This window comes from Cheilinus undulatus, linkage group 12, assembly GCF_018320785.1.
Source record: "Cheilinus undulatus linkage group 12, ASM1832078v1, whole genome shotgun sequence".
Taxonomy (NCBI): Eukaryota; Metazoa; Chordata; class Actinopteri; order Labriformes; family Labridae; genus Cheilinus; species Cheilinus undulatus.
In genome coordinates this window covers 22053836-22079094 of record NC_054876.1, presented here as the reverse complement: position 1 = coordinate 22079094, position 25259 = coordinate 22053836, and the positions used below count along the sequence as shown (strand labels likewise).

The 25259-nt window shown below is 39.3% G+C and overlaps 2 protein-coding genes across 10 annotated transcripts in view; one reads left to right on the top strand and one right to left on the bottom strand.

The window, feature by feature from the left end:
* tcf7 (transcription factor 7) overlaps positions 1 to 13519 on the top strand; it is a 95730-nt gene extending 82211 nt beyond the window's left edge. For 2 of the 9 annotated variants that reach the window (XM_041801201.1, XM_041801199.1), the window contains 4 exons: positions 294 to 341; positions 3511 to 3559; positions 6270 to 6342; positions 11574 to 13519. In XM_041801201.1, coding sequence (XP_041657135.1) covers positions 294 to 341; positions 3511 to 3559; positions 6270 to 6342; positions 11574 to 11970 — 567 coding nt within the window. In that variant the 3' untranslated portion in view covers positions 11971 to 13519. Of the gene's footprint in view, positions 1 to 293; positions 342 to 3510; positions 3560 to 6269; positions 6343 to 11549 lie in introns of all 9 variants that reach the window. The other 7 variants (XM_041801208.1, XM_041801200.1, XM_041801203.1 and 4 more) reach the window with 6 other exon arrangements.
* A 375-nt stretch (positions 13520 to 13894) lies between these two features.
* Positions 13895 to 24408, bottom strand: skp1 (S-phase kinase-associated protein 1). Its single transcript, XM_041802175.1, has 6 exons — positions 24251 to 24408; positions 23425 to 23524; positions 23194 to 23267; positions 18780 to 18923; positions 14584 to 14724; positions 13895 to 14335 (listed from the first exon to the last, which is right to left on the bottom strand). Exons 2-6 carry the CDS (start codon positions 23519 to 23521, stop codon positions 14300 to 14302), a joined length of 492 nt encoding a protein of 163 aa, XP_041658109.1. The 5' UTR covers positions 23522 to 23524; positions 24251 to 24408; the 3' UTR covers positions 13895 to 14299.
* Positions 24409 to 25259: the final 851 nt, after the last annotated feature.

The window sequence follows — 25259 nt, the reverse complement described above, 5'->3', positions numbered from 1 at the left end:
AAAGAGATCAATCCAAAGCAATCCAAGGGCTTTGTCTTATTTTGTTCTCACCTCCAACCATAAGAAATAAGTCATTTTACTGTCTTTACTGGCTACTGTCTCAAAAACATGCATGATTATTGGCTCCCAGACCTGTCAGTTCAATGTCCTAGATCATATTTACAAATATTAATGGCATGCAGTGAGATTGCAGGAGGCAGTCAAACCTGTGTGATGCATGATGTGTTGGGGTTGTTGTGTATCTGGGCTGCTGTGTGCCTCTGATTTGTCAGTTTGCTGTTGAACTCTTGCAGGAGGCGGGCCTTAGCGGGGTCGCAGGGGAAAAGAGTAAAGCTGATTGGGTAGGGACACATCTTCTGGTGGATTTATGCCTCTGTGGTGGGAAACAATAACTATGTGAAGAGCTGCATGAAAGGGGATGTGGGTATTTCTGTGCAGAGTTTGCATGCACTTTCCAAAAATCCTGATTCACACAAACTGCAAATGACAGGGGGGAGGGAATGAGCTGCAAAAGCAGATATGATTGGTCCTCTATGAATTCATGTGCACGCTTCAATAGTTTTTAAAACTAGTTAGTTTATCTGGTAATCACACAGAGGTATAAATCAGCCCGTTTTGCTTAACTAACAGAGAGCAGGGCCGCATGGCTGGCCTCGCTATCTCACTGCCTTAGATTTTAATTTATTTATTAATTATTGAAATTCTTATTTTATTTTGGGTGGGCATCTCATCTTCTGTTTTTGTTTATTATTAAATATAAATGACTAGAATTCACACAAACTTCTTACACCACACTTGTGTTGCATTTCTTATGTTTTCCTCCAAGTTGGTTCAGTACAATTTGGTGCAGTTTGGTACAGTAAACCCTGATCTTGCTTGCACTCTCACAACCCTCACTTGATCAGAATTCTGGTTCTTTTTAGAGATCTGGATCATTTGGCTCAGCTCAGTAATATGAGCTTGTCCTTTGACTCTTCCTTTGGTACCATTTTGGATATTCCATGTCTTTGAAACAGCAATAAGAATGGGGTCCCTGTTCACATAACAGAGTCTACTCTAAAATCCTGCATAATTGCAAATGACACATCACTATGGTTTGTAATTTGTTATCTTGAATTGTTATTTCAGTCTAAGCAGTACTCCTACAGGGTTAATTTGCTAAATAGTACACCACTGTTTCCTTTAAGAGCATGTTTGTGAGAAAAGCTGTTCAGCACAGCACAAAATGTTGTGCGTTTTGTGTTTGTCCATATTACCGTTGTTGCCTAGAAAATTAGAAATATATATTTTGGCCAATCAACCGACTGCAGTGTTTCTAACTCCACTCTTTAGAGTCAGAAAGGTGCCATTTCTATCCAAACCAAACTGATCCAGACTGCTTGGCGGAAACAGAGCCCCAGTAGTTTGACTTTGGAGATCCTTCGAAAAATAGTCGTAGGATTCAGAAAATGCTGTAATAAAATAATAGAATAATGAGAGAAATGTGGTTATCAGGTGATCCACTGGCTTTGTTGTAACTGAAGTTACTTTAGATAGCTGTCAGGGTTGTAACGTTTTCCAGCTTCAGTTGATCATACATGGAGGAGCTGTTGCTGTTAGTATGATGGAGCTTGGAGCATTTTCCTAACAGTTGATCCTAGACGCAACAAGCAAATACTGTTTGAGTTAATGTGGACATGTTAGAGCTAAGTACTACTCTATTTCTAGATAAAGGTTGGTTTACTGACAACTGCAGTGCTGGATTCAGTTACTGTACTTTATACCAATCTACACAGTGTTTCCCAGTACTAAAGATGACATCATGTTGTTTCTTTATTCTCTACCATTTTAAAAAAATTGGGGGGGTGGGTGGGGGGGGTTTGTTGCTTTTTTGAGAAAAGAAATGAATCTTGAAATCTAAACCTGCTCAGCTCAACTTTTCCAAATTGTTTGTTATTAATTTGATTTAAATGAGAACTTAATGTTGCAGCACCAGACCCCAGCTTCATGAATTCAGTTCAAAAAAAGAAATTAAAGTAAATACATTTAAGTGTGAGAGATGTGCAGATGCTTCAGTTTAGCATCTGTATCAGCCCTGTTGACAAACACTGGCCCATCAGCAAATAATGTGGTATTAACAGATGTCAGTTACCAGTGTTTACCTGTTGTGCACAGTCAGTTAAATGCTAGCATCTAGTTCACCGAAGTACAGATACAAAGATGAGTTTTTATTAGGTAGAAGAATTCACTTTATAATCAAACTCTGATCTGTTTTAACTGCAAGAAACAAAAGAAAATGTTGGCCAAGTACATCAAACGAAGTGATGAAAAAGAAACAATCAGTATCTGCACCAGCTAAATATATGTTTTTAACATCAGCATCGACCCAGATATTCACAGACTGCATCCCTACATTTAAGCCGTATAGTCCTCCTTGGCACAAGAAGACAGAGGCAGATAATTTTGTATATGAAAAGGGAAGAGCATCATATGTTAAGACAACAAGGCTTAGTCTGCTGAGTGTTGCTGCACATTTGACACAAAAGTGAAGCCCCATATTTTGAACTTTAGCTTAAATGCTGTGTTACATGCTCACTGACTGTCTGCACATAGACAATGGGGGGACATTCATAGTAAATAAAAGCTCAGGCTTAGAAGTCTAGTTTTGTGATAAAGCAGTGTGGTTAGCTGTGCTGTTTTATTTTAAGGAACCTCCCTCATCAGCCTCCACACTCATCTATTCTCCTGAGGCTAAAAAAAAGTCATTGGACCTGTAAGCAAAACAGGAAATGAAGTTCCACATAACGCCCCCGCAGCTGTGGAGGGTTTCTCCTCTTCGCCCTAAAAACACCCAGTGTAGATGTAGTACATGTAGACACATGTACGCCCACAGACGCAGAGCTTCAGAAAGGTGCAGTTGCAGAGAGAGTAACCACATAGACATTACTGACAGCAGGCTGAGGAGGGCAGACATGACATGTAGGCGGCAGATCTCTGTACCCACATCCTTCATCTCACCCAAACATGAGGCCTCACTTCACCATCACCTGTGTGTGCGAACAACTCTGATGTTTTACAGTCACACAATACAGAGAGAAAAATATGACCACAATTGTGATTGTTTTTGTATCTGAGGTGATCTGCAAATAATTACAATCCTTTTTAAACTGATTTTTTGAGTTTATCTGACTTCTTTTTGGTTTGTTTTTTTTTAATTGAGGAGACAGTGACATTTGTAAAACATTTCTTCTTTGTCTTCTATATCTTCCTTGCTTTGTCTTGCTTTTGAAGATGGTTGCCTGACCTGATTTGACTGCTTTCAGTTATGCATTCTTTATTTTAAAAGGGTTTACATGTGCTTTAAGCTACCTTCTTCAGAATAGTAAACAGTTTGGGATCACGCTGCATCATAAACTTTTGCTGTCAAAGTGGGGATTGCACTATTAACCATGCCTAGAATGTAAAAATCAATCTTAACTGAAGCTGTATCAGATAATTGCATAAATAACTTAATATTTTTTCCTCCCACAGGGAAAGAAGAAAAGGAGAAAAAGGGAGAAGCTGCAGGACTCCAATGCAGGTAAATCAACTTTAAATATCTTGCTTTTCTTTAATAAGATGGATAATGTTCTACAATGTGTCAGCAAACACAAAAGAATCTGCATTATCAGAAGAGGATTGAGGAATTGTGCTTGAATTTGTGTTGGCGCTCTGCAGAACTTACCGTTGATGCCTTAAAGGCAGGATGTGTCTCTAACGTCAAAACATCCACCCACTCTGCTTTCCATCTAACCTAAGTTTAACCTTTGAATTCCCGATGTAACAAAACTTAGTGTCCAATTCCTGATTACATTTGAAATGTCAAACACTGAGGCATTGTCTTCTTTCTATTGATCAGATAAAAACCTCCCTTCTCTCTTATTTTCAATACATATTTATATTATTTATATATTTTCTATACAAATGTGCATAGAGAAAGCTTCAGGTGAAGATTATTTGTTGTCTATAAGCAGCCGGGCAGAGCATTTCCAGGAAGAATCAAAAGTGAGAATGTAATAGCTGCAGCAGCCCATAAGCTCAATGATACAAATTTGTAGATAAACTTTTAGGTTTAAAGGCTTAACATGCAACTTTTTGACTATTTTTTATATCATCAAAATCTAACATAGCCTGTGTAAATAAATGATTAAAAATAACTTGAAGTCAAACTTCCTCTTAGTTTGTTGTTCTCAGCTCTATGTTTACACAGATGGACACTTCCATTTGCTTGTATATGTCACTCAGAGGCTCAAACATGTTTCATAAATGCTTTTTCACATTCCTCCCTCTCTGCCCATAAGTCCTGCCACTACATCTGGAAAGAGAGATGACTCTGCCCACTCAGTGGCAAATAAAAACATTTACAAACTAGTAAGAACCAAGTCAACTTTGAGATGCATATCATCACTTGAAACTGATTGCAGAATCTTGTTTCAGATGTTTATCAGCACTAGACAGTCTCTGAAAAAACAGGAAGGGAGGGTAGGGTAACCTGACACAACAGATAGACTGTTTTATATATCAGTTACGTGAGCTAAATCATATTTTACACCAAGGAAAACTTTCAGTGTGCTCTTCTTTTGATAAAGAAATTTTGTCCAGTTTTAATGAAACTGCTGCTTTAGCTATATCCAAACCAATCACTTCATCAGCGGCCATTGTATACCAGCATGCAGTACAACTAAACTACGCCTGGAACGATCCCAAACTCATGCTGAGGCTGCTCAGGAGAAGAGCAAAAGGATGTTTTCTGCTAAGAAAAGCTTTTGGTGTTTTTCTATGCTCCAATTTTAATTAAGAAATGTGGTTCAGTGTGATTAAAACTGTTGCTATGGCTGCATCTGTGCTAATTGCTGCCACATTGTTCATTAATCAATCAATCTTTGTTTGTAGCGCCAGTTAATAACTAAAGTTATCTCAAGGCGTTTTACAAAGAGGGTGGGTCTAGACTGTATTCTTGGATGTATTTTTACAAAGGCTAATCACTATGAGCTCAGCACTAGCAGTATCTAGCCCCATTACAGTGGCAAGGAAATCCCTTTAAGAGCAGGAACCGCAAGCATAGCCAGACTCATGTTGACAACCATCTGCTGAAGTTGCACCGGGGCTGGAAAGGGGTAGAGGTGTAGGGCATGGGGGAGAAGCAGGGAGAGAGAAGAGAGGAATGAAGAAAGAGGGACAAGAGAAACAACAAAACCACACATGGAAGATAAATTTATGGGTGTCATGGCTATAAACGTATCTTAATTTTGTAGGATATGGCTATAACATCAATAGGGATAGTGTAATATGTGAACAATTAGCAATAACAACCAGAGTTGATAGAAAACAGAACAATGCCATATCACTAAAAGCAGCTAGGATGATTATGAAATGGTTGTAGTCAGCAGATCCACAGCAGCAACCTCCTATGTCCATGATAACAAGAACTAAACCTTGCTCATAGCTATCGCCTTATTCTCCTCAAGATAATTGGTACACGAGGAACAAAAGTTACAGATTGAAGTTTTGTAAGATAGGTCTGCCTGAGGACGGGCATGGAATCTGGCAACTCCATCTGTTTTGCAAGGTTAGGCCTGGGGGAAGTGTGGAGGCAGGACCTGAGGGATGAAGGAGGTGTGTCCAAAGTGTGCATTTGTTTTGGCCTGAAATGTACTCTGAGAGTCCCTCTGTAAGCCTTGAATATGGTAATAGCTTGCCAAAACAATGAATGATTGGACTAATATGATGCAAAATAAATCTATTCCTCTGAAGTAATTGTGAATTAAACAGTAAAAACCTGGAAACATGCCTGGCTTTTAACAAAAAAATAAAGATTGGAATCTAAATAAGGATCAGATCTCCAGTGTTAAAACAGTTTTGAAATGTACCTTTTTTCTCAAAAAGAAAAAACGTTTAAATCTTCACTAACAGCATCTCAGCACATCTCCCTTCGCTGTATCTGTCTGTGCAACTTAACAGCCTGTTTCCCAGGATGCCTCACCTGTTGAACAGTTTTTGTGTGGGTGTGTCTGTTGGTTATTTTGGTGGTTGTTCATGTTTGCATTGCTGTAACCTGCTACTAACATTTTGACTTTCTCTGAACGGCTCTGTTGGTGCTTTTTTTTCTGCCATGACAAGCTCTGAAATGTCTTTCTTCCTGTCTTATTCTCTCCTCTCTCTGTTCTCACCCTCTAACATTTTTTTTTTACACTGTTTTGCTCCTCTGTATTTTTCCTCCTTGTTTTGTGCATGCTGTGCGTTGTGCTCAGACCCGGGCTCTCCTAAGAAATGCCGGGCTCGCTTCGGTCTCAACCAACAAACGGACTGGTGCGGTCCATGCAGGTGTGTACCAAACATCAGCCTGAACCCTCTTCATAGTGCCACACGGCTGTTGCACATCAACCTCTGCATCTCTGTTTTATTAACCATCCATCAGCTCATCGCTGCCTTCTGATTGGGTCTTTTCTATTCAAGTAGTCCCATAGGCGGAGCTGCTCTAGAGCTAGTAATAATTTCCTACATCTGTGTGAATTCTCTGTCATCCAATCTTTACCTTGTCATCTTTTGATAGTCCCACATTATAACAAATTTAAGGGATTCCATCCATTAACTAACAGTTAGCGAGATTATGCTTGCCTAAAGCCAAGCTCTGCCTCAGACTGTTTTTAAATCCAGCCTGAGTTCTGCATGTCATCGGTCACTTACTCACTGCTCCACACATGAATATTTAGTTAATGAAGTGAGATATTCATGCATTTTCAAATGTAAAAATACCAGAAACGAAGTTTGTAGAATAATCACCCCTCTATTGTTAAAATGTATCCCATAGGATCCCTTTTCAGGATCAGTCATCATGTTACATCCAAAAGAATTTGCTGTGATTGGACATCAGCTTTCAGGAAACACTTGGCCGATTTAATGATTTGTGATCTAAAAAATGTATTCTAGTTTATTTCTTTTCTTAAAATATCTTGTAAGTAGAGGGGGACTTTCATGTGCTCTGCGTCATGGCAGCAATGTAAAATGAATGTGTTAGAGGGGTGTACTACCTAAAAAAAAAACTAGAATATGAGCAGAATGATTGTTTGAAATTAGCTTTAAAAAAATGCAGAAAAAATGTCAAATCATATTTTTTAAAAATGGGACTTTTATTTCAGCCAAATACATGAATTCCACCGATTTCAGACACCCGTTTAAGGACAAATAACAGTAGTTCAAATCAGTCATGAACTAGAACTAGCACCTGGCAGTTAAACGACTCTGCAAGGTATCCAGTTGCTAGGCAAAGAGTGCAGTGGTGGGTTAAAACAGAAGGACTGGGATGGCTACTGAGGTAGTGTGATTCATAGAAATCTTATAAGTAAGGGACAAAAATAAGGCCCAATGGCCTTGACCTTTGACCTCTAAAATCTAACTAGGTCGTCCTTGAGTCAGAGTGGACTGGGGTGCAAAGTTTGAAGAGAATCCCTGCAAAGGCTCGTGTATACTCTACATGTGTACAAGAATAGGTCAGTGTGTGCTAAATGTAGCAACAGTCACTGCCCTGCTCCACTGCAAGAGATGAACATGAGGTCTAATAACCTTGACCTCTGACCTCCAAAATCTCAACAGATCATCCCTGATTTACAGTGGACATCTGGCAGAGTTTGAAGAAAATCACTCATGATATTGCAATCATAAAAATTGCACAAACAGACTAAGAAACATGATCATATGGTCATAAAAATCTGATTTGCATGCCCTACAACTAATGACAAATTTGCGCTGTTGTTTTAGAAAATATCAAACTTCCAACAATGTTTCAAACCTTACCTTTGGCCTTAGAAGCCAATTCACTATCACTAGTCAGTAGCAGAAGTTGCTGAATGTAATTCATAAGTCCTGGCCTGCATCCATGTTTGTCAATACTTTAGTTATGGCTTAATATTTGGAATATCCCAGTGTCCTCACTGTGTGCACAGTGGCTGTCTGAGACAGTTTTCATAATTTTCTTTAACTTAAAGTTGCATCAAAAACTTGGCAAGTTCACTTTAAAATATGTAGACGTGCTGTGATAGGAAACAGAAAGCTCTGGATACACTTGTAGTTTAGAGAACAGCTTTACTTGGTGAGGTTGTTCTAGAATTACCTACTTCAGACATACTGTGATAGCACAGACACCGTCTTAATGTTCTTTTTCTGTGAGAGCTGTTCAAGCATACCACTGAAACAGCGACTTCTTGATCCTTTCTTAAAATGTTACTGTCTTAGCACTTTTATCAGTATGAAGACAGTGGCACTGATATACTGCAGTAGAAGTAATAATCAGGATTTAGGCAGCAGTCCATTGCTCTTGCAGGACTCAGGAATCCTTGTTCTTCTGCAGTAGAAGTTTCTACCACCACAGCTCTGTAGCAACCCTGTTGTCTTCCCCACCATGACGTCATGGAAATTGAAGAATGTGTGTGTGTTTCGGTTTGAGAGAACAAAGGGGTGTGAATGTGGTTAGAGCAAATCCTTATCGCCGCAGCTACACTGACACACTCCTTGCAGCCTTGCATTTTGGCAGTGCTCTCTGCTTTCAACTTTCTCCATTCATGCAATGTGGTAACAGGCGTCTTTTGATGCTGAACTCTGACATTTACAAATCACTTTCTATTGCACTCTTCCTCTGTCTTGCTCGCTCTAAATATGGCCCTGCGTCTCTCCTTGCGGTTTAGCCTGGTGACTCATTTCATATTCTGGTAATGATGATGGGATCCTGTTAACTGCTTTGATGCTGCACTGAGCAGTACAATAACCTCACAGCATGTCACTCAGGTTTACAATTACCTTCTTTAAGCAGTTAGTTTGAAGTTTGGGGTACTGGTGGTCTAAAGGTTGGGTTATGCCCTGTGTCCAAATGCTGAAGTCGACCACATCCACCAGCTCTGTGGCTCCTTTTTTGCATACCATTCCCCACTCTCCCTCCTGCATATCTTACTCTATCCACTGTCTGTGGAATAAAGGTTAAATAGCCCAAAAATAAATCTAAAAATACATTAGTTGGAAGTTAGTAGTTTAGGAGATAAATGCAAATTTATTCATTAATTTGGTAACCAAAACACCTGGCTTTGCACTGAGTTTTCATTTTACACTGTTTTCGTGATGCTTATCATGTGGAAGAAAGCCAATATAGGAGAAGAATAATGAAAATTAGTATTTCCTGCTCCTAAAATTATTTATCAATATAAGTGTGATCACTTTATACCACCCATTGTTGACATTTTGCGATATGCACTTTTTCCTCCCTGCAAAAATGAAGATAGTAAAAATGTGAGCATTCTTACTTTGTGTTAAGAGTCTGTGGTGTGGCTTAGCATGAAGAGTGAAAGCATGGGCTAAAGCTAGCCTGAGTTGCTCATAAAATGAACATGCTACAAAAACAAAGATGGCTGCCTGTCTCAGAATCAAACTAACATGCTGTAGGTTACAGAAGACTACAATGTAATTTTGAACTCTGTAGGGAGCTACTTCTGCCTGTTTCCTGTTATAAACTAAACTAAGCTGAATGTACACTGAAAAGTATTCACCCCTTGGAGGTTTTACCATTTTATTGATCTTATAAATCAAGCATGGTCAATATAATTTAGCTATTTTGACCATGAAAACTAGTGTCAAAATAAAAATAGATTTCTACAAAGTAATGATAATTAAATGAAAATATGTAAGGTAAAATAAGTGACTGCATATTCACCCTCTTCAAGTCAGTATTTAGTAGATGCACCTTTGGCTGCAATCACAGCACTGAGTCTGTGTGGATAGGTCTCAATCAGACTTGCACATCTGGACACTGCAATTTTACTCCATTTTTCTTGGCCAAACTGCTCAAGCTCTGTCAGGTTGCACATGAATCGGGCGTGAACAGCATTTTTCAAATCCAGCCACAAAACATTTACTGGATTGAGGTCTAGGCCACTCCAGAACATTCACCTTGTTGTCTTTAACCCTTTAACACCTGAGCCTCTGGACTCTTTTCCTATTTTAACTATAAAAGGCCCAGAAAATGTCCTGTGAGAAAGTGCTTTCGCCATTTTTCCAGAATACTTTCAACACTGGGCAGTTACTTACAATGTACTGCATGTTAAGAGTGTTTTAACTGTTTAAAATAAAATTAAGAAAAAAATGGGAATTTGATGTTGGAGTTTTAGTTAGAAAAGGTGAAATTACCGTAATAACCACATGTTGGCTGTGAAGTACAACCCCTCAGCTTTCAGAAACTATTTGAATATATCACATGGCACAAACAGTCGTGTAATCACAACAACGCACTCGGCATTTCTGTATGCTTCCGGTAATTGTCTTGCTGGAAAATAAACTTGTCCCAAGCCGTAGTTCTGTTGCAGACTGAGAAACATTATCCCCTAGGATAGTTTGCCACATTCATTTTACCCTCTACCTTTACAAGCCTTCCAGGGCCACCTGCCGAAAAGCATCCCCACAGCATGATGCTGCCACCGCAGTGCTTTACAGTGGGGATGGTGTTTTTGTGTTGATGTGCAGTGTTGGGATTCCACCAAACCTAGTATCTTGTCTGATGGCCGAAAAGCATCATTTTGGTCTCATCAGACCAAAGAACTTTCTTCCGCTTGACCATGCAGTTTCCCATATGCTTTTTGGTGAACTCTAGTTGAGATTTAATCTAAGTTTTCTTCAACAGTGGCTTTCTCTTTGCCACTCTCCCATAAAGCTTTGACATTATGAAGAAAACAGGCAACAGTTGTATGCAGAGTCTCTCCCATCTCAGCTGCTAAAGACTGTAACTCCTTCTGAATAGTCATGGCTGTCTTGGGGGCCTCTCTTACTAGTCTCCTTCTTGTACGGTCACTCTGTTTGTGAGGACGTCCTGATCTAGGCAGATTTATACATGTGCTATATTACTCCCATTTCTAGATGATGGATTAAACTGAACTCCAGGGGATATTCAGTGCCTTAGAAATGTTGTATCCTTTCCCTGACTTATATTTCTCAATAATCTTTTACCTGAGTGGCTTGGACTGTTCCCTTGTCTTCATGGTGTAATGGTAGCCAGGAATACCAGTGATGAAGAAGATTTACCAGTGATTGGACCTTTCAGACACAGGTGTCTTTCTACTACAATCACTTGACAGTTTCGTTGCACTCAGGTGATCCCTGCTTCAGCACCAATTGGCTGGACCTCTGTTGAATTAGATCAGTCATTTAAAAGGGGTGAATATTTATGCAGCTACTTATTTTTATCTTATAAAAGCATCTTCATATAGAATTTCAGATTGATACTGATATCAAAATTGTGCTTTTAAATAAATGTATAAAACCAGTATTTTGTAAATAAGAGTCTTTTTAATAAATTTATATTATTCATGTGAAGGAATTTTCCTGAATAGATCGATAGTGTCTAGGATATTAACTCTTCATAAACCCATGTACATAGTCTGACACTAATACTTGGTGTTGTTCGTGATGATTGTGTGTCCATGTTCATGACATCGTGTGAATGCTGCATCTCCACTGAAGCCTGCTGACGTTTACCATCCACACTTTATTCACAGATAACTCTCTCTGACTGTCCCTAGGAGGAAAAAGAAGTGCATTCGCTACCTTCAAGGAGGAGGCTGCCCCAGCCCATCTTCTTCAGATTTAAGTGCTATAGACTCTCCCCCATCCCCCTCCCCTGCCCGCCACCGTCTCTACCAGCACCAGCACCGCCCACTCTCCCCTGGCTGCTCCCCTCCTACTCCCACCTCCCCATCAACACGTCTCCTGTTGTCTCCTCCGGCACACACACGCTCACACACACGCCTGCCCCTGCAGCAGTCAGCCATCAAGCGCTGCGACCTCCAACAGCCAGCAACCAAACACAGCCACACACACCTGGAACTGTCCAGCAAGCAAATGCACAGCTCGACGGCGGCGCTATCGGCCGCCAAGGCAGCAGGACTTTCTCTTAAAGTGCTAACAGAGACTCAGTGATCGATGTGGTGTTCTCACATCCATGATCCTCTTCACTTTAGCTTCTTCCAGAGCCATGAAAATCCTCACCTGGTGACATTCTCATAGTTCTCACAGTGTTCTGGTCAGAGGCTGAATCCTCCATGGTATTTGATTTGAAGTGTCAAATGTCAGATTTGGAAAAGATGTGGCTCAGGTTGTCATCAGTCACTGGAAAACTGTCTTCATGGTGGATAACTGTAAGCATGTACTGAGGCTATTCATACTTTCAAAAGGGTGTCCAAGTTTGGCATGAAAAGTTCAAATGGGCAGCTGCTGTGATTTGAAGGGGGATAAATCTGGAGGATACAGCCCCTGAACCCTTAGCCGATGATGTTCCATTTGTAGAGATCCTGAATTCTATCAAAGTGATTGGTCTTGCCTTGAGGACAGCTCTGCTTCCTAACATTATTTTACAAATAAAAGCCATAAGCCCCCTGATACTCCTGTGTAAAGTCCACCCTGTGCTCCTACTGACAATCACATATTTAACTCAGCTCTGCTTTATCTTAAGAATGAAACAAAAGGCAGAGTTCCAAGATTCAAATTGAGAGCCTTTTTGAACTGTTTTATATTTAACTCTAAAATCCAGTCCTTATCATCCGCAAGTTTCATAAGATCAAACCTGAGGGGAGCAGAGAGCTGGACCAGCAGAACCTCAGCTTTAAAGAGACCAACTTTAAGCTGCCGTTTTCACTTCAGTTTTATTCCATTTCCAATTATCTCATATTGCATATCATGCGTATTTGCTTGACTCAGTAAAATGCTTTAACAGGTTAAAAAAGTCTCAAAATTACACAAGTAACAGCATAAACACTTCGAGTTCCAGTAATTTCTAGGCACTTTCAGGCTGTCAGTTTCTTGCTTTATCAACTGTTACATTTTTGTTCTCTGAATTTTGTTATGTATTTTTCTCACCTGTATTTTTGAAAGTCCGCTGGTGAAGAGATAAAGAGGAAGGCTTTTCTTTTGACTGAACATTTTTGCAGCTCCGTAAACTAACCCGAGACCAAATTGGTACTATTATATTGCGTTGTGTTGTAAAGTTTTATAAATGTTGGAATTCCCTATTATAATTAAACTTTTTATATGTTTTTATGTAAAAACAAAAGAAATAACAAAAAAGATTTTAGTTTGTATCATTTCTAAAGCAATACAGTTTGTGTTTGTCTTCTGTGCAGAATTTCACTTTTTTGTTCAAGTGTTACTGCAGGATCATTTAAAAGATATCTTGTGTTCTCGATCTGTGCATGTTCAATGTTGACAGAATAAGATTTGATTTAAACGGCTTTAATTTACTGCAGCTTCAAACTCAGCTTCCAGCACTCTGTTACCTGCAGGCTGAGCTTTTGTACAGCAAAACCGTTTTCCTCCAGCAGAGAGAGCTCTTGTGCTAGAAATAGCTCGTTTTATTTTGAGGATGTTCACGTCATTAGTGGCAACACCTCAGAGATGTTTTTGTATTTTTTACGCCTCAAAAGCCTCTGATGTATTCCTTGTTTTTGTTTGATGTATTAAAGTGTTTCGAATATCTTCTCCATGTCTTTTGTGGTTAAGAAATCAAAAGGAGCTGCTTCAAAGGCAAAGTCCTTTTCTTCAATAGTCATGCTCCTCTGCACCTGGTGCTATGAAAAAAATGACAAACACCGACCTTTTTTTAAGTTTTATTTACTCCTTCATTAAGTTTGATCATCCCAAAAGCCAGCATCAAGACTAATCTGAAGTTTCCAATTCAAAACATGAATTAGGAATGAGTTTACTAATGCTGTGTCTGCACACAAAGTACCTTTAGTCCATAACCAAGAATCATCCGTCCAACTTAAACTTTTCCTTCAGACACAATTTTCTAACTTGTTTTTTACAGGATGCATTTACAGAGCAGAAAAATAAAATATTCACCCTCGCATTTCCATAGTCAAAAAAGCCATTTTATTTCATCAGTTAACCTAAAAGAACACAAACATGTCCAGTAAAAAAGACAACCATAGCGATTAATAATTGGGGAAAATATGAAAGGAGTGACAAATCTTTAAGGGTACAAAGCCATGAATCCAGAACTTTCCTTTTTATGTGAAAATACAACACGTGTGTAACTGAAGAGCTTTTCTTTATTTAAATTAAGACAACACACAGGCAAGTTAAAATGGTCATGCTGTTGTAGAAAGATAACAGGGTAGGGGGCTGAAGGGGGGGGGTAATGTGGCTCTAAATACACTAAATGTAAATATTGACAAGTATGAACAACGCCAGTGCAACCAGTTAGCAGGGACAGTTCCTTTTCAGTGTGGTAGTGTTGGCAGGATCTCCCCATTTACTTCTCTTCGCACCACTGGTTCTCTTTGCGTACCTGAGGATGAGAGGATGGACACATGAGAATTTTGGGGAGGGTTTTTTAGATTTATTTTGGGCATTTTTTGCCTTTATTTGATAGAGGAGGACAGTGGATAGAGGCAGAAACAGGGACAAGAGCGGGGGAGAGGCATGCAGTAAAGGGCCGCAGGCCACTAGGGCACCTGCACCCCGAGATTTTTTTTTTTTTTTTCACTCTCTTGAGCGTTGTTTATGTAAGAGACAGGTGATGGATGGAATAAGTACCTGGGCCTCCTCCTCCTCTGTGAAATCATTTTTGATGTTGAAAGTCTTCCTGATCTCCTCCGGGGTTTTGCCTTTGATCATGTTGGCCACCGTCTTGCAGGTGACATCTAACAGGCCTTTGATGTCCAAATAGTTGGCGGCCTGAAGAGAGAAAACAAAACCGTGACATGAAGAGGAGCAGAAGTAGGAGAGCGGTGAGGAAAAACAGCTGTGAGGACAGTCTAAACATTTAATGGAAAATATGAACTAGTTACATGTGTATATACAACCAGAAACAGTTCTGGTTTCCAGTGAAGACACAGAAGAGAGCCAAGGACAAATTTTACTGGTGTAAAATTGTCAGTGAGAAGCATGAGCATGGTAGTTTCAAACCAATTACAAGTGATGCGATAAAATATTACACCATATGATGTTATTAACCATATGAATCCTATCTGGGTTAAGAAGAGCAAGTAAAGACTACCATATATCTGTAGATGGAGGGAAAGGTTTGACTTCAGCCAGGTGTCATTTCTTAGGGGAAAAACTAGTTTAGCAGGTTAAAACCATATGCAAAAGCTTTGATTTTTCTCAGAAAGTCTTACTGCACAAAATGTACCAAAACAATGTGTTTACTGACTGCCAAACAACAAATGATTTTTTGTTTTATACTAAACCAGGATGCCAAGAAAGAATATTAAGCCTGGGAAAAATTCAAATGCATGTGGATCCAATGTTACAATCCCTGCACTAAAATCACATTCATCTCAAGAGCCAATGAAGCCTGATAACTAGGAAGGCCATTCTGAATTCTTTAGCCATGACATTGGCCTGCAGCTCTTTTGCCATGTCTCACCCCCCACTCTCTCATCCCCATTTCAAACTCTTATCCACCGTCCTCCTCTCTAAATTAAGGCATAAAAGCTACTACTAATATAAACTTTATTTTTGCTTAGTTTGGTACTTCTCTGTGGTAATTTGATTATTAATGGAATAATGAGAAATATTTATCCGTGATCGTTTCCCATGACGAGGATCATTGCCACCTAAAAATAGCTCTCTGTTGTAAAGACTCCAGCAACACCTTAGTTTGGTTTTTGTTAAGAGAAGTGACTGGATAAAACAAAAGCAGCAGACTGTCAGACATTAATTTAATCTGTGATATTTACCCCAGCATGACGAGCTAATGCTAGCTTAGTCAAGCAGTCTGTGACAAATGTTTGAGTTATTTTAATATCAATGACCTTTGAAGGCTGAGGCTTACCTTCATGGATATTTATAAAAAGCTGCTTGATTGGTTAAATCTGTCGCCTTTCTGGGATAAACTAAAAGCATTATACCACTATAATGACAGTCCTTCATTCAGAGCATGTTACTAGGCTTTTACCATCTGTATGCATTTATGAATGTGAGTTATGACAGAGGCAAGGCTAAAAAATAATAAATGCTTTCAAGTGTGTCAAGTTTTTTGTTTATCATGTGGCCTGTTTGTTATTAAATGTTACAGTATTCATAAAAATATAGTTTTTTGTAAACATTAAATATCTTTGGAGACGTATGAACAACACTCACAAGAGTACTTTGATATCATCGTCCTTCATATCCATCTACTTCTGAGTTAGGCTACATGTAAAGATCGCCAGCAACACATTTAATCAAGTAACTGAGCCCAAAAAAAGACTTTGGACCTGCTGTGTTTCCTTAATACTCGTGTGTGAATATGTTAATAAGCATTTGATGGTCATGTTAAAGTATGGCAGTCATTTTCCTATGACATCAAACTGAGCTAATTCACCATAGGAGCCTCTTTGCATCCTCTTGTTGTGGTACAGAGTCACACTTAAAAACAACTACAGAATGAGTAAACAACTCAAATGACACTAAGCAACTTGTGTTTCACTTTTCTAGGAGCACATGGTACGACACCTACGACAGCACCTATTTCCCAATCACTCAAGTACTTCTTGGTAACCTTTCACAAGCTGCGCTAACCTCTAGCTGCTGTCCAGATTTATCTCTGTTTTTTTCTTAAATCTGCCTTTTTAAATCCCTGCCTCTTCTACAGCATTTGCCCACACCACCCATCTTCCGGCTGTTGCTTAGCAACTTTATTTTATCCCAGTAAGCCTAATAAAAATGCTCAGTGCTTTGCCACAGTAGTTAATGAAACCGACAACAGGGGAAGACACGTGCAAATTCAGCCTCCCACTTGTGTGACAAAGAAAAGATGCTCAGCAAAAGACGACATCTGCAATAAAAGCTTTGAATGAAAATATCTCAGCAATTCAGAACACCCACCTCATGTATGAGTGACGACTTTTCATTCCTTTTATGCTTTGACTGACAAGAAACTTGATGTCTGTCTGAACAGGTCTCTTAAGTTTCATGTCAAGTTGTGTGTGTTTTGTTCACAATACAATAATGATTTAGGAAGAACTCAGTGAGCAGGGATGTCCCGATCCCAATCACATGTACCGGATCGGGGCTGATACTTAGCATTTTTAATTGATTGGCGATCTGTAATTTGATCCAATCAGCCCAGCCGATCTTTTACATCAGTTGCCGTAAATGGAGCACAATTTACGACAGGCTGTAAAGGCGCCAGTAACAACAAACAGCAGTAGCATATAGCTTTCATGTGTTAAAAGTATCAGTGGTGTGGAAATACTTCAAACTTAAAAGCAAAATCAGTCCGATGGCCACTTGCAGCATCTGTAACACGACCGTTTCACGAGGTGGTAGCAGCAGAGCTGCGTTTAACTCTATAAATTTGATCCATAATCTCCGATCAAAACATGCAGTGGAATACGGGGAGTTTACAAGAGCAACAGGCAGCTTCACCGAAGCAACAACCTCTGGACTTTAAGAGAACAGACAAGTACACAGAGATGGACAAGTCAAAAAAGATAACAGAAAAGGTGGTCAAATTCATCGGACTGGACAACCAGCCCGTCTCCGTGGTGGAGAATTTGGACCCACGCTATGCCCTGCTGTCTCCACGTTACATTACTGACACTGCTTTACCAGAGTTATACAACAAAGTACGTGATAGCATACTAGAGAAAAGCAACTTCACTGCCATTAGCTTCACTACAGACATTTGGAGCTCTGATGTTTGCCCCATGTCACTGCTGAGTCTCTGAGAAATAAGTGAGGGGAGGGGAGTGATGTAGCAGCTGTAGTCGCACTTTAGAAACTGCACTGAAATAACAAGAGTGCCTTGTATTTGGGTTTTATTCCAGTGTTAATGTTTTGGTTTACATCACAGATTAAGCTGCTACATTTTAATAAGGATAGTTGTTTTGAATCTGTATGATTTATATGTTTTTGATCCTATTCAAATTGAACTATTGACCCCACTTTAAAGTGGAGTTAGCATGTTTTTAACTCATTTTTTGAGTTCAGGTTTGTTGTGACTAATAGAGTCAAGTTAACTTCTAAGAGGAAATATAATATTTAAAATTCATTTATTGAATCCATATATTATTGTGACTATTGACTCTGTTACACCACCTCTAAGTGAATCTGAGGTTATTTGAGTTCACTTTGTTGACTGCTCAGGTCATTCAGCTGACCACTTTAATTGGATTTTGATTGTCTGACTGAATACTTAACACCGCACTAAGGGAATATGTAAATTTATTTTTTGACAGATAATTAAAGTAAAACAGAGCTATTACACAATTCTGAGCAGAAATGTGATTTTATGTTTTTTACAACAATATTGGCTGTACTGAGTTAAATGGAATAAATTTGAAATATCTAGTGATAACAATTAAAACTCTAATCAAGGCAATTATGAGTATCGGATCGGGACTCGGTATCAGCAGATTTTCAATATTAAAAAATCAGATCGGGATCGGGACAAAATAGGGACAACCCTATCAGTGAGAGTATTTTTTTGAAGTATTTTGTTTATTTATTTCACACAAAAGTGATGGGTGTAATCTGGCATGGGATGTAATCTTTTTTCATAATTGAAATTCTTTCATTTACATCTAAAGCTTTATTGTCAGTTTTTATGGGTATCTGCCTCTGGACAACTTCAGAAATGACCATAATGTGAACTTACTTAGTTTTAAATAACAAACAGCTTCTGTCTACCATTGCTGACATCATACAATGCATTTTGTTTTCAGTTTAAATTCAAGTGATGGTTGTAAAGCTTATCTGCAGCAATTGTGTGTTTCAGCATTCATGTGCTGTGCTGTATTTACCAGAATGAGTTCAAACAAGGTGCCTTGGTCCACTTTGAGGAACTCCTGGTCCCAAACAGGAATGTCATCCGTCCTCTTCTCCTTGTTCTCGTCATCCTCAGGAGGGGGAGGGTCATCTTTGTGATGAGTGCACCACTGAATCACCTGAAACGCAGAGATATTTTTTACTAAAGAAACACACATTCATTACTAGTCAAACACACAGCAAAGAACACACATGTATTGTCACAGTATGCCATGCTCTGCTTGCCTACTTTTTGATCTTCATTACAACTGTAGAAAAACGTTTTCCTCAGAAAGAGTTCCAGTTTTCCAACCAAATAATGAGTAAAATAGAATTTAAAGCATCTTGTTTGAAAAAAAGTGCTGCTCTGACAAGTTTGAACCTTTAGCAGAGACTACAAAAGCAGGCCCTCCCATCCCTCTGCTCCTACAAATGTAATTACTGTTATTTTGAGGATGCATCAAAATAACTTAGTAAGGGACACATGGGACAAATAGCTTGTGCTTTGGCCTGTGGTACATGAATGAGAAAGACAAAGACAGGATGATCATTTTAACACATAGTGAGGACAAAACAAACTACTTTTCCATTTTCAGGGAAACTGAAAATTGTTTTTGTATTATTTGAACATTCTGATCACATCAGTCTGAATGGACTACTTGATCACCTTTCATTACACTACAGTACAACTCTTCAGCACTATATACAAGAGTCTCCACATTGAAGTTCACCTCTCCAAATCATTTTAAAGAGTAACTAAACCCTCAGACCACTTCTTCCAGGTGAAGACCTTTGTATATGGGGATTTAGTTTTAAGTCCAGTTCAGACCAAAGATGTGCAACATTCTAAACAGCTCACACTACTGCTGAAGGAAACTATGCATCGTTTTCAAAGCAGTGTTTCTCACAGTCACTAAATTTAAGAGATTTATTTCAGAAGCTACTGAAGTAAATCCATCTCTACATGAGGAAAAGTACTGCACATCATTGATGCAGGCTGCATCATTCCTGCTCATCACTAACTCATTTGTCATCAACATCACAGTGTGGCAGCAATTTTTTACAGCACAAATAAACACAAAAATGCCTTGCTAGCTCAGTCTCATCATAACTAAGATATCTGCTGAGAAGCCTTGAATTTTTCCTTTAGCTCATACAGCACCCCACGTTCCTTTCATGAGCTTCCATGCACTGCTCATGAAGGGGGGCCTGGAGGGTTCGGGGGCAAGTAAAAAGTTAACAAAAATCCAACATACAATAATTTCCAACTTTCACAGATATTTTATCTAACAAAATACTCTACTTTGAGCAGATATTTGTTGGTGTTTACAGCCTTTCAGAACAAGACTTCAATTTCCCTTTTTACATTTATCTGCTTGCATTGTCTTGAACCCAGCCATTTGGGAAAGGACAAACTAAATTGCAGGCAACATCATTCAAATGGCCTGATTCATGCTGGGACATTCTAAAACAGTCTCATCGTGCCACAAATCTTTCAGAGTTGATTTGAATTCACATTTTTTGAAAAAAATCTACATGCTGAATTTGCAGCTTCACCATTTAGAGAGGTTGCTGTGACACTCTAGGACTGTGGGTAAGCCTTCCCCCACAGTTTCAAAAAACCCTGTTGTGGTAAGTCTAAAGTGAATTATTATGGTATTCTGGCTAGGGTGGGGTGTTGTTTGGGTTTTTTCTGATACTTCTAAAATGGTACCAGTACCTAGACGGTGCCCAAATCAATACTTTTAGGAGGGAAAAAAAACTAATAGTCAATGGCAATAAGAATACTTTGATAATTGTAAAGGCATTAGCAATTACAAAATCCACTTTGAACGAATTCGTACAATTAAAAAAGCCTTGCCCAACTTAAATAAAGTGTACTTATACAAACGACTCCACCCTCTTTGCTAAATCTTTGAATGACTTCTTTTTTAGGAATGCACGCTACGTGCCTCAGGTTAACAATCAACAGCAGGACAGAGAAGGAAATATCAGCAACAACGGAGAAGGAAAGGGATTAAACTTTGACCCAGGTAAAAGTCAGACAACTTTTTATTTCTCCTTCATCAACCTGAACCGCTGAGATGCTGCTGCGTGCGTCTCTGTCTGCATTCATACTGATAAAAACATTAAATACTGAGACAGACTAACACCAGAAACAAACTTAAAAGAACAAAAAGTAGTGCTTTAAGCTCATTTCTATTTCTTAAAATCATTTCTATGATACCTTTTCTGCTGAGATGAGCTCATTAATACAGTGTGGAGCGCATGGAGCACTCTATTTGAGGCCATCGCTCATTATTGACTTCTCCTACCTGCGCGATGAACATTAACAAATAATCATCCATCCTGATCATCAAAAAAAAAAGAGAAATTTCTCTAACACAGAGCCCAAATGTTCAGCACAATAAATACTATTATTGCACTACATGAGTGGTATGCTCCACTGCGCTCACCTGGATCAATCAAGCATGGAAGAGGGGGAATGAAAAAGCTGCCTCGGTAGCGTAGGCTTAAATAATACAGGTAGATATCTTTAAAGGTGCCAAACAGGCACAATATACAAATAAATAAACAGTTGTGACTTCTGGAATCAGAAGCCATTTTTACACAGAGATTCCGCAATAAAGATGAAAAGGAATGCCCGTCTCTGTTCCGCAACGAGCAATTCACACAAAGGTGTAACAGAGCCGTGCACGCCCGAGCTTAGATACACACCCCGGCGTCCCGTAATCAGATGGCAGCTGCTGCCTTCAATGAAACGTGAAACTCTGGATTTCTCAGTTCAAAACTTTGTATTTTCTAAATGAATGAGGAAAATAACATGAACATTCATTTTGATCGATTAGATCCAATAGACTTTTTTCCTCAATGTTTCTGAGTTGGAGGTCCAACTTTAAGCGGTGTCACAACGAACATATTTACATCGGAGGTGGGAAACTTTAGAGAACCTCACTTAAACACATCATGGAACTTTTCAGATGCTGCTGTGAGCAGAGATGCGTCTGCTCTCTCCTCTCCTGTTCAGAGTGTGATCAGCTCTCTAACCTCGCAGTCTCTCCAGTTAATCCACATTATTCTTTGTTTTATCCTGTTGTTGTTTTCTACGATGAAATGCTGCTTGATTAAACCACGCTGGTTTTTAAATCTCCCGTTTATGGAGACAGCAGCGCACGCTCACCGTTGCGGAATGCCATGACGTCCTTTCACACTCGTTGCAGAAAAGTCTGTTACGGCTCTGATACTACCTCTTGATCCGGATCAGAGGTGGGGCGAAATTGACCCCCCATTGCGGAATGGTCGCTTTCATACAGAACGGCATTGCGGAACGAAGGCGTAACAGACACGGAAAAGAGAGCCAGTGTGAAAGTAGCTAAAGACTCACCTAATATTCATCCATTGAAGCTGTGTCACAGACAACTCAAAAGGATAATACAATAAAGGCACACACAAGTTGAGACATTACCCCGCAGCTAAATGAATTTAAGAGGTTCCTACTCTGCTGAAATAAAAAGCATATAGAACTACGTGAAATACTTAGTCTAAAATATTTTGTGCCTTTCATTTGGACTGGTGAGGCTACATTAAAGTTGCGCCCACCAAAATCCTTGATTTGTTTTGGTAGGTAGGTATAAGAAGTGTAGGCGCCGGTGCCATGCTGGTACAGGACTTTTGTACCAATCCATAATTATGGCTAATACCTAAATCTGAAAAGCAGCCCTGACTGAATAATGTGACTGATAATGGACAGCAGGAAGGTGGGAGGTGTGTCTTGCCCTCCCTCTCAGCCCTGTCTATGATGTTTTAAAAGCGTTTTTGGAGTTTCAGGGTAAATACAACTTAGCTGAACCTGTGGAGCTTAGTTACTCTTTAAACAGAAGCAGATTTTTTAACTTTGCAGATCAAAGTATGATACACATTTTGCATCCACCAACTGTCCACTGTGATATTTGTCTTTTTTGTGGAGTCAGGCGTCTCTCAACTGTAAGATCGAGGTAAGATCCTGTATCCATGTCTCAATTTGCCCCTGGACAAAACACTTGACCAGCTGCTACAACTACAACTGCTCCTACTGTTGCATCAGTGTCGTGTAAATGCATATGAATGGGATTAGTTAATACTGATGGCCACTTTACATATCTGCCTCCTTCATCAGTGAGAATGGTTGTGAAAGGATCACTGTGGCCTACGGTCTAATAAGCACTTCAAGTGGTTAGAGGATTAGAAAGGCCATCATGATCAAAAGAGACAAAACTGTATATGTGACCCCCAGTCTTTGCAAAATCTTAGTCTGTGACTAAAAACTCGGCTACTTGCTGACAAATTGTCCAGACCAAAAAACCTGATCTACAGTGGGAGAGAGTAGGTGAGAGAACATGTACGGCCTGCTTAGGTGAGTTTGATCTGTACCTTCTTAAGGATGGCAGCATTCACATTGGGGAGAGGAACTGGATCATCATCTCCTTCATCATCCATTCCCAAATCTGTCACAAAATCAATTAATGCCAAACATCAGTGTGCAATGTCTTATTAAAGTTACAATTACTACAGTCTGAGCAAACCGGTGCAGAGAAAACAAATATCACGCAGTGACATGTATGAAGTAAAATTGTATTTTTTAAAGTTTCTGAAAAGACCTACCTTCCAACATGGTCTTGATGGTGACGGACTGTTTGGCGATCTCAACGTCCACCTCGAAGATTTCCCCATCAGAGCTCTGCAATTTTATTGTGGGCATTATCTGTGGGTAGAGAAGCTGTGTTATTAAACATGTAAAATACAACCACATTTTCATGTGTGTGTGTAATTCATATAACCAGTAATCTCACATTGACAGCTGACCCTGATTATGCGTCGGATGATTGCTAACGCTAAAGCTAGCTAGGCTAAACTGGCTAGTTAACAACTTCTGTTATCCTGCTAAAACAACCGCTACTTCTCATTATTAGCTAACTGTCAACTGAAAAACCACACACACTTCACAACTGTTAATGGATTTATGCATCACTTAACTTGTGTTGACGTCGGTATTATAAGTAAGGTCAATCTTCCTTCAAGCTAACGACACATTTAGCTGGCCACCTGTTACCACAAGCTAAACGGACGGAAATGCTAACTAAGTAGCGAGTTTGCTATATAAGTCCACGGAAATTAAGACTGTAAATGTACCGGATATTTAACCAGTGTGTTAACGAAAGCCATAATACCTACCTTTTATGACTTCGCAACCAAAATTAACACACAAATATGGGTATATAGTATGCTAATGCGGTAGCTAGCATTACCATGCACAATGCTAGCATCTTAGCTTGTTACGCTAGCGCCTTACGATGTCAGTGAGGCCTCTTAGCAACCACATACAGGCTATTGAAACAAAGATGTAAACAAAATGTAAACGCCTCTATAACCAAAACGGGCCAAAATTGTTAAATAACCTCCCAATATTCCGTTTTGCGAGGCCACGTACCGTAACTACTTAAACCCAGATCCAGAGGTGAAACTCCTCTGTAGTCAACAGCAGGACCGGACAGACGCGGAGGAACCGACAGCGGCTGGAAGTCTCTGGATCGACCTGCTGAGCCTGCCGCCCGGAGGTAGACGATCGCTTTGTCAGATGATGGAGGAAAAAGGGGGCGGACGTGTTTAACGCTGTCTTTCCTGTTTATCTAACCCCGTTTTGATACGTGTAACTCCAATACCCCAAAATATTAACCAGGTTTACGTGATCTCTGGAAAGCCTGATAAGCTTCCCTGTAATTAGTTGTACTTTAATGTACACTCTGATTGTTATGTTTTTATATAAATGTATTTTAGTATATGTATTTTTCCCTTTGAAACAAAACATCTCTTATGTTAACATATCCAGTAACATTGGTTATTTTTAGTTGCTTAACGTCCATTATAGAAATATGACGAATATTTTGAAGGTGTGGGCGTTCATCTAGGTTTGCTTGTATCTTGGATTCTAGAAATAAATCCGTTTAAGGATACGTGCAAGAATCAGCATAATAATGACAGACGTAATATAGGTATAATGCGGTAAAAACAGAAGTGAATTTATGTTCATCTTTAACCTGCCATAGGATGGCGCTTTCTCCTTACTGCAGATCTTTTCCAGTTGATTCCATGGTGCATTCATGTGCTCCTCGAAAGCTTTCATCCCTGTCGAGGTGCATATTCATGATTTAATATAATTCCAGGTTGTTTCCTATTGCTCTTGTCATTATATAATATAGCATCATGTTTTCATTGGATTTTTTTTTGTTGTGGCTTCTTTTGTTTCTATCATTGGGCAGGGCACAGTACATTATCTTGCAAAGGAAAATGAGAAACTACATGTACATTGTAACTGTATGTATGAAAAACTAAAGTAAAAACACATTTTTATTATCTGTGCTTGAGAAAATGGGTCGGTTTCGTTTGTGATGTGTTCTGTTGTTTGGATGTCCTCTGTTATATTGTTATCCATGCTGGGA

Coding starts and splice junctions, on each gene's coding strand:
- skp1 (XM_041802175.1), bottom strand. CDS start 23,521: ATGCCCACAATAAAATTGCAGAGCTCTGATGGGGAAATCTTCGAGGTG. Junction 14,725..18,779: donor CCTTGTTTGAACTCATTCTG/GTAAATACAGCA, acceptor TTCTCTCTTCAG/GCCGCCAACTATTTGGACAT. Junction 14,336..14,583: donor CAGAGGAGGAGGAGGCCCAG/GTACTTATTCCA, acceptor TCTCATCCTCAG/GTACGCAAAGAGAACCAGTG.